Source organism: Rhamphochromis sp. 'chilingali' (assembly GCF_963969265.1).
Source record: "Rhamphochromis sp. 'chilingali' genome assembly, chromosome: 13".
NCBI classification, from domain to species: Eukaryota; Metazoa; Chordata; class Actinopteri; order Cichliformes; family Cichlidae; genus Rhamphochromis; species Rhamphochromis sp. 'chilingali'.
The window spans coordinates 17,985,389-17,994,480 of record NC_137940.1 but is presented as its reverse complement, the minus strand read 5'-3'; the positions used below and the strand labels follow the sequence as shown (position 1 = coordinate 17,994,480).

The 9,092-nt window shown below is 44.5% G+C and overlaps 2 protein-coding genes across 2 annotated transcripts; one reads left to right on the top strand and one right to left on the bottom strand.

The window, feature by feature from the left end:
- Positions 1-877: 877 nt before the first annotated feature.
- Positions 878-5,190, top strand: mrnip (MRN complex interacting protein). The gene is made up of 6 exons (XM_080901921.1): positions 878-1,013; positions 2,960-3,019; positions 3,366-3,472; positions 3,558-3,734; positions 4,648-4,702; positions 4,812-5,190. The coding sequence occupies exons 1-6, from the start codon at positions 954-956 to the stop codon at positions 5,067-5,069; spliced, it is 717 nt and encodes a 238-aa protein (XP_080758047.1). The 5' UTR covers positions 878-953; the 3' UTR covers positions 5,070-5,190.
- On the bottom strand, positions 5,113-7,809 carry sqstm1 (sequestosome 1). Its single transcript, XM_080901920.1, has 8 exons — positions 7,467-7,809; positions 7,067-7,162; positions 6,641-6,987; positions 6,420-6,564; positions 6,102-6,170; positions 5,826-5,962; positions 5,507-5,696; positions 5,113-5,429 (listed from the first exon to the last, which is right to left on the bottom strand). The coding sequence occupies exons 1-8, from the start codon at positions 7,627-7,629 to the stop codon at positions 5,272-5,274; spliced, it is 1,305 nt and encodes a 434-aa protein (XP_080758046.1). The 5' UTR covers positions 7,630-7,809; the 3' UTR covers positions 5,113-5,271.
- Between the last annotated feature and the right edge of the window lie 1,283 nt (positions 7,810-9,092).

Below are 9,092 nucleotides of genomic sequence, written 5' to 3'. Positions count from 1 at the left end.
CTCTGACCTCAGCACTGATGCAGGAAGTGACACACTTTTTCAGAGCGTGGGAAAATCGTTACCTGCAGTTCTGGTGATAATCCACTGAGCCAAACTTCACCTGATAAAGTAAAACGAGATGTCAGACTCACCTGTGCACCAGGTAAGGTCACATGCTGATATTTTGTTCTACTAGACTCATCCTGGAGCGTGCTTGGATGGATTCGACTCTCAGTCGAAGGCATGCGATATTGCTGCTAGTGTCACTCTAAAACAGGGTTTTTCCCAAGTCAAGGATCCTAAACTTTTTTTTCATTTATTTTTGTTTTCTTAATCCTGATTCTGATTTCTGGTTTGGTGTTCTTATTCCAATTCCCTTAATTAGTCATTTTGTGTTCTGTATTCCTCTACAGAGGCTGAGCCTGTCGGTGGTTTCTTCCTGTTAAAAAGACGTTTTTTCACATGATCAGTATTAATGTAGGGTCTTACAGTATAAAGGACTTTGAGGTGACTGCTGTTGTGATTTGATGATGTATAAATTAAACTGAGCTGAATTTAAAGGGTCCACTATAAAACCTGTGTATATTATTGAGATTTTTCCTAGACTCTACATTAAGTCTCCACCAGGGATCAATAAAGTATTCTGAAGTCCTCAAACTAAGAAGGCTGCTTTTGGGGACGGCATTGTCATGTGTCCCAGTTGAATGAATTGTTTTCAAATGTGAGGCGCAGACGACATTAGCAAGCAGCATATTCTGCTAATACTAATTAGAAGACCACATACGCCTGACATGTGACTGGGAGCTGAGCCCCTCGAGTCGCCCCCGAAACACGTCATCCTCCGGCCTGCAGGGGGCGCGCTTACTGTGGCCGTTACTGCTGTCACGCAAGCTGTGACGTGGAACCCGGGTTGAAACAGACCCGCGAAAACTGAACAGTCCGGACGGACACCGGAAGAACGGGACCGTGGGGCCATGGGTCAGGAGTTTCACATCGTCAGGTGTTTCCGCTGTCAGAGCTTCCAGGTGCAACAGGTGAGAGCGGACAGCGTGAGGCTAACAGGGTTAGCATGCAGGTGCTTTTCTCAGGCTGGAGAATCAGTGTATTTATTAGTAATGGAGCCGTTCTCAGATGGCTCACACTGACGTCACAGTGAACGCGCGCTGTTTATAACATGAAGTCATCATCAGTGATGGTGGACAAAACATTAGGCACCCGTATCCACGCTCACCTGTGTGACGCCAGAAAATCAAAGTCACCTGAGGTGCTCCTGTGGCGCTGACACGTGACGATATCCCAGGAGTTTTTTAAATTTATTTTTTTATTGTCAAACAAAATATTAATTAAAGCTCTTAATTTACATGTCAACAAAAAGTTACATACAGGTATAAGTGGTTAAGGACAAAGCAGTCGTCGAACAAAGAACATTTAAAGAACATTATAGGCCAGAAACAGCATAAAGCAGCCTCTAAAAATTTTTTTTTAAAAAGGATCTGTAACTCGAAATTTCGAAGTCAAAATTTCAAGAAAATAAGTCGAAATTTCGAGTTAATATCCTTTTTTTTTTTTTTTTAGTGGTGGAAACGGGCTTCCATAGGTAAGGTGACCTGTCATATAAAAGTAAAAAACAAAGGTACGCACATACAATCTAGCTACATCAATTAAAAAGCTGAATCAAAAATTCAAGTAAGGTGTGAACTTTATTTAGGTTACACTTGTCTAATGAAGCCTTCCACAGCAGGATTTCATATTTAAAGCCAGCAAAAATCGGAGTAATTTCATTTGTGAATGAAAAAATTTGCGACTGTAAAGTTGTTAATCCCAAATTCTATTTTTTTTTTTTTTTGTTCGTAGGTCAAATAATAATAATTACTTGAAAAGTTAGAGACGTGCAGTCAATATTTTTAGAGGTTAACCAGTACTGAAAACCATCCCAAAAAGATCTGGAACTTTCACATGAATAAAAAAGATGCTCTGTAGTCTCAATATCAGTATTGCAGAAAGTGCGTGTTTGTATTGAATTTCTTCTGAAGATAGTCGTTGGACGGATATATGGAATTTAAAATTTTAAAATGATTTTCTGTTGCTTTAGGTGGAATTGGAAAGATAGTCAAAAACTTTGAATTATAATCTCTAAATATTTTTTTTAGTTGAGAAGGGAAAAGTTGTTTGGTGAAAATTGTCTTTAAAAAATTGTTATTGCGTGCCTTTCCTTTAAATTGGCGATCATTGATTATTAAGGACACAAATTATAGAGGAAGAATAGGTTAAACTGGCCAGCCATCTAAGTCATTGCAGGGGGAATGGCTTTCACAACTTTAATGAATTTACTTTGAGTACATGATATGGCACATTTATCTATGAATTTGTTATATGTTAACATCCATTGAACCATCAATTGCTTCAAAATCAATCGCAAAATCAATTCTTCAAATGACTTCACTATATCATTCTTCCTAATATAATGTTGCTTGTTTCTCCAAATGTAATTGAAATTAATTTGATTTATATTATTGATTAGGACCCGGCCCAAGTAGACCGCGAAGGCCGGGTCCTCCGAAGGATGCAGTCTACGTTTTGGGACACAGCTAGTGAGTGAATACTGTGAAAACCATTAGCGGGTGAATCAACACAGAGTGTTGTCACTTGCACAAAGCACGCGAAGATTACACTATGAAATAAATTATCTAGAAGTTTGAATTAAATTGGAGATGCAGATAAGCTACACAAAAACACCACTGTGTGTTAGAACAGGAACAGGAAGTGATACTCTACCCCAGAGAGAGCGAACACCAAGTGACAGCGCCACCCTTACAGTGTAAACACTCCAACACTTTACATAGGTACATAGGCTAGGGCACTGATATTAACAGCTGATCGTTTATCAATAATGCTACGGATCACAATAACAATCACGGATAAAAATCAGAAGATCAATATGAGGTCCATTTATTTCTTTGCCCTATGTTTTGTCTGACAGGTGAAAAAGGCGAGAAAGTGGAGCTGTAAACTGTGTGGAGAGAAACAGTCATTGCTGAAGGTCAGAATCTATCAGTCGCTTTATCAATAACAATATCATCGATTCATGCTTTTATGTTTTAGTTCTAAACCTTATATTGATCATTAACAAACAGAAAGAAAACACCTGTTGACTCTGTTCACTCGTACCCTACTGCTTTGAATAACCTTTATTGCTGTACTTTCTGTTCTCTGGCTAGTCTTCGTGGGTGTCACGAAGGATGGTTCATGGATATCATTAATGTATAAACTGTGTTTCTTATCAATCAGAGGTCACATAAACAGCTCAGTTTGAGGACGTCATTGCATTTACCAGCCTGCTCTTAGTTTATCCTCTGACTGATCGATCTCATCTGATTGATCGGTAGGAGTTTGGGCGGGGCAATGCGGCAGACTGCAGACGTCACGTTCAGAAACTAAACGCCATGAGAGGAGCCATGATGGAGGAGCAAGAGCGCCGTTCTTGGTCACTATGGTAACCAGGTTTCAGTTCCACTGTGTGTTGTAGTCCCGCCGTCTTTTAACACCACCAGGTCTTCACAGGTCTTTCCCGTTTACAGGGAGCAGGAGCAGCAGGAGGAGCAGCAGGAGGATGAGGAGCAGACAGACGAACCGGTGAGCCGCTGGAGCAAATACTTGGACACACCTGAGGAGGTGGAGCAAGACGATGAGGCAGAGCCTGAGGAGAAGGATTTAGGAAATCGAAGGCAGCTCCATGGCATCAAGATGACTGACAGGTGAATGTTGACAGGTGTTGTTGGAGGCATCATCATCATCACAGGCATGAATGTTAGGGTAAGGAACTGTTGAATTAATTTAGGATCGTCTCTGATCCTCCGGCTCAACTTAGTTACTGAAAGATTTAAGTCAAGTCAGCTTTATTTGTACAGCATTTTTAAAAGTTTTGGCCAGAACAGAGTGACGATAAAAGAAGAACTACAGGAACACCTGTACAAGCATCAGCTGGATAGTCATCTGGTAGATCTTTGGAGGATCCAGGTTTCAAGCCTTGCCATGATCCTGTCATTCAGGTCCTCTCACAGCTATCCTTCTTCCATCCCACTTGGGGCTTGGTACCCAATCTCATCCTGTTGTCCTGGCTCAACCTTACCGTAGCATATGTGTTGTACCCTAACATGTGAATGTTGGAACACTGAGCTTCTAGTTGTTTCAATTCAATAAGATTCAAGGAAACAGTCTTCGCTGGGGTTACCGCCTTCATCTTTATCTGTGGGGTGGCTGTAGCTCAGGAGGTAGAGCAGGTCGCCTACTGATCGGAAGGTTGGTGGTTTGATCCCTGGCTCCTCCAGTCTGCATGCCAAGTATCCTTGGGCAAGATACTAACCCCAAGTTGCTCTCCGATGCGTCCATCTGAGTGTGAATGTGTGAATGTTGTTAGAAAAGAGGCTTGTTGAAGCATGGGGTCGATGTGGAACTTGCTAAGGAGCATTAAACCAAATATCAGTGGAGGTTTGCGTACATATTTGAGCCTGTGTGGATCAGAGAAAATCCCACATAAATTTAGACTTGTTTTTAAAGACATTTGGAGGAACAGCAGTTCATTACTCATTCATGATGAGTGGCTCACAAAGAGTTCTTAGAGTTCAGCATCACTAATCACACTGAAATCATCGCTTTGACCTGTGACAGGAAGAGGAAGCGAGCCGAGGAAGCAGGACCAGAGGATGTCCACACATCTGAACAGGTAAACAGAGCTGCTCACCTTCAGCGCTCAGACCCATGACCTTCAGACTGTAAGAAGAGCAGAATGCCTCCTCATGTACTTGACCTTTAACCTTTGCTCTTCTCTGCAGCTAAACTGTATGAAACTCCAAACACCTTCAACCATAAACACCTGTAGCCCCACCCTCTTCACCACCAGGTGGGATAATTTCCTCAGCCCTGACTCAAAGGTGCAGGAGGGGGAGAAGCCTGCAGTTGGTGTCGCTGCTCCCTCCTGCTCTGGAATAATCAGCAGGCCCCGCCCTCTTCTTCCTGTTACCTCCATGTTCGACAGCGGCGAGGACTTTAACTTTGACGACGACTTCCTTGTTAAACGTCTCCCGGAGTGATTGTGCATTTGTGTGTTTCTAAAGAGGAGACTCTGACAGACTGTGCTTTTCTTCATGCTTTTATTGCTCACACAGAAACGTTTATATGATGATCAATAAAGAGAACAGAAACATTGATTAATGGACAGTATTGATTATCATTCAGACAACAGAGCAGAAATAATCAGATGCATGTTGTGACATCGTGATGATATCATCAGTGCTAGTGTGGGCGGGGCTGCTTGGCATACTGGATGGCGTCCAGCGCAGCGCCGATGTCAAAGTTCTTGGCCTGAAGGAGGCGGGTGAGCCAGCCGCCTTCGTCAGTGAAGCCCATCGAGAGCATTGAGGCGAGGGACTCAACCAGGCGGGGGTCAGCCTCTGAGGGCAAGAGGTCAGCAGGGTTTAGAGGTCAGTACTAACAGAACTAAAGTCACAGAGTGTGGATGCCAGCTTACCTTGAGGCAGGTGTGGGTACAGTGCCGCCTCCCTCAGCCCGCTGGGGCCCGCCTGCCCCTCAGACAGGGGCCCCTGCTCCTGGTTGTCGGGCTGCAGGGACTGCAGTTCACCTGTGGAGGGGTCGACCTCTTTGGAGCTCAGGTGGGTCCACTCCTCATCAGAGTCCTTGCTCACCTGAGGGTCACCACGCTAAAAGGTCACAGGAGATGTTAAAAGGTAGTTCTTCCTCCCTGCTGTCCCGTCAGGATCAGCTGATTGTTCTTTCTTCTGATATTTACATCATGAAGCACTTTGAGGTTTTATAAAATTAAAAGTTACCTTTGCTCCTAGACTGGCCCCGCCCTCACTGCTCGTATGCTCCATCTCCTCATCGCCCTCACCCCCCCCACTCTGAGTAGGTGGGGTCACCTTGGTCCGTTGGCCCTCGTGCTCCACGTCGATGTCCACATCGATACCTGTGTAAAGCACACACACACCACTTCCTGTTTTAGAGCCAGCTAGAGATGTTCACTCATCTCACATGCACAAACACAGTGACATCATAGTCTTTACCTTACAGCATCAAACAACTGTTTAAATGAGACTGACACTCACCTAGTGGGCTCAACATGGCTGCCACGCCCTCGCCAATGTTCTTCAGGAAGTCCACGTTGGTCTGAGAGCCTGCAGGGAGAAATAAAAGATGTTTTAAAATCACACAGATGTCACACATAACATTATTTTAGTGCTGTGACAGGATGTTTAAAGGGCCACACAAACGCGGCTCTGATGTCATGACCATTCAGTCCACACGTGGTCTTTTTATTTTGAAATGTTGCTGCATTTTCCCTCTTGTACATCGCTTCCTGACCTTATCTGCTCTGATCTGACTTATTGATCAAGTATCACTTTAACCAAGATGGCAGAACTCACCAGAGGGGGTGTTTGCATCAGCAACAGGTTTGGAAGGGCTAGACTCGTTCTGGTCCGGGTCGTTGTCCTGGTTCTGAGCCTGGTTCTGGTTCAGGTTCCACATGCAGTGTCTCATCCTCTTCATCCACTTCCCCCGAGGAAACCACTGTAAAACACAGCCTCACAGTCATGTTTTGAAGGGCCTGAACAGGACACCTGCAGACCTGCACAGGTAGACTCACCTGCAGTGGGTGCCAAATGGGCAGTAGAGCGTGCTCAGTGTGCTTCCCCTTAGCCTGGCAGGAGGAGCAGAGGTCGTAGTTCGGACACACTGAACACTTGAAGCGGGTCCCAATCACAGGGCCATCGCAGCCATCACAGGTAACGTTGGGGTGCATGGTGTAGGGTGGGGCCACATGAGGAGGAGGCGGACCCATGTGTGGTCCATGGGGTGGGGCATGAGGACCTCCAGCATGGGGAGGTGGAGGACCTCCAGCAGGGGGAGGGGGAGGACCTCCAGCAGGGGGAGGCCCAAAGGCAAAGGGAGGGAAAGCATGGAGAGGGAAGTCCCGTCTGTGCTCCTTCTTCTCTGTAAGAATGAAGCTATATTACCACAGCTGGAGGACGGATACTGCGAGCAATAACATTTATACAAACTGCAAACATACCTCGGATGAAGAGGCGGAAGGTGGAGTCCTTCATGCACCCCAGACCCATCATGAGCTCATCATCAGAGGAGAAGGCCACCAGGTCCCCATCTTCATCTGCAACACCATCATCATCATTAGTCACACACTGGTGAACTACAAAGGCTGCAGGTGACTTTATAATTCCAGACTAACTTTGAGGGTGTTTGTCCGTTTACATGACTATAAATAAAGATTAATTCGACAACTGATTACGGTTTCATGTGTTTACAGGGAAACGGGTGAGTCTGGTCAGGTGAGTGTGCGCCTGCGCACTAACTCAGTTACGTCCTCACTCTCACAGTCACAACTTAAAACAATCAATAAGAATCCAGGAAGCGGTCAGAGTGTAAATCCCTCATCTGAACCCCCGCGCGCTCACCTCGGTAAAACAGGTTGAAGTTGTTCAGGTTTCCAAACACGTCCGCAGTTTTCCTGCTCAGGTACTCGAAGCTGCAGGACACGTCCTGATCCACCGCGAACCTGCGGATCTCCTTCACCGCCTCGTCCTTCCCCAGCAGGTAGGCCTTAACAGTCACCGACATCCTGCCGCTGACACCGGGTACACCTGTGTCTCTGTACGCTGATCGTCAACCGGAGGCCGGGTTTATGTCTATGTCCGCTGAGAGGTGTCCAGGTCCGGGAGTTGGTGAGTTTGTGACGCACTTTGAAATCTCTCGCTCTGCTTTATGTTTACTTCCGCGACAAACGTGGGAAACGACGTCTGTGACGTCAGGGAAGTAAACACAGATTCGGCCTTCTATTGGCTTTTTCTCAGAGTCCCGCCCACAGGACCAATGGCAACCGAGGAATGACTCAGCGGCTTTCCAATGAGGTACTTTCCCTGAGTCATGTGACCTGTTTAAAGTTCATGATAAAATATCGCAAAGTCATCCTTACAAGACGGTTTCAACACCTGATCACAGAGCAGGCTTTCGATATGAAACTAATCATCAATAATTAGGCGGACTGATCAGAGCTCACAGCTGACGGGGATTGGATTAATAAATCAATCATTCGGGCTCTGCTGCTTACTCTCCAATCAAAACCAAAGATATGCTCATGGTCACGTGACTGAAGCGTTTTAAACCTGGTCCTGAAATCTGGACAATAAAACCTTTCAACTGATAACTCAACCTTTATCTCTAAAAACACCAAGTAAACACTCAGGGACATTTTAAATAAAGTTTAAAACTTCAAAACGAGTGTCCAAGTTCTCAGGTCTGACTGATTTATTGATCTTTGACGCGTTTCATGTTTATTAAACTTAACTGTTTTTCTGTCAGCCTAGGCCAATCAGCAGCAACTCTTCAGTCAGCTGACTCTGAGTCACTGCAGACAGGAGACGGTGACGCAGAGTCACAAGACTAGATCCACTACCCACAAGGGTGTAGATTTGGTTTTGGCATTGGTGGGGACGGATGATTCAACCACTGAACCCTGCCCTGTTTCTTTTTTTTTTTCCTTTTTGTTTTTGCTTCTTAATAAAAAGCGGAGAAATATACTTGCCTACATATGCTATTCTACATGCTTTTAAACCATTTAAAATCACAATTTATAGTTTTATATGTGAATTATATGATGTTAAATTACTATTAAACAAATGACTAAGTATTTTAGGCTTTAGTTTACTTCAGCCATAATCCATATAAATCAGGTATCATACAAAAATAAAAATTGCTTCATGAATATGACTTTAAGGACTTAACATCATTACTTCAGTTATAATACACCAACATCTGTTATATTTTGGCACTAAGGGAACACTGAATGACCTGGTGGTTTAGGCACACAATTGCCCCTATCAAATCAGTGAGCTGAGATTTTCTATTCTAAACATGAACTAGTGTCACAGCAACAGACATGGACTACTGGTGTCCCACACAACAACTCAATGTCCTCTATGTGAAGGAGCCAAACACATGCCTGCTCCTCTCGTTAACTGAGATAAACTGCTGGCATATTTGTTTTACATCTATACTGTCCAGTCTCTCCTGGTGGACCTTAG

Bases quoted from the DNA above. Each gene is read 5' to 3' on its own strand.
- mrnip (XM_080901921.1), top strand. From the start codon at position 954: ATGGGTCAGGAGTTTCACATCGTCAGGTGTTTCCGCTGTCAGAGCTTC. The intron at 3,020-3,365 runs GTCAGAATCTAT...ATTGATCGGTAG, and splicing joins AGAAACAGTCATTGCTGAAG to GAGTTTGGGCGGGGCAATGC. The intron at 3,735-4,647 runs GTGAATGTTGAC...GACCTGTGACAG, and splicing joins GGCATCAAGATGACTGACAG to GAAGAGGAAGCGAGCCGAGG.
- sqstm1 (XM_080901920.1), bottom strand. From the start codon at position 7,629: ATGTCGGTGACTGTTAAGGCCTACCTGCTGGGGAAGGACGAGGCGGTG. The intron at 6,988-7,066 runs GTATGTTTGCAG...TCATTCTTACAG, and splicing joins CTTCCGCCTCTTCATCCGAG to AGAAGAAGGAGCACAGACGG. The intron at 6,171-6,419 runs GTGAGTTCTGCC...TTCTCCCTGCAG, and splicing joins TGATGCAAACACCCCCTCTG to GCTCTCAGACCAACGTGGAC.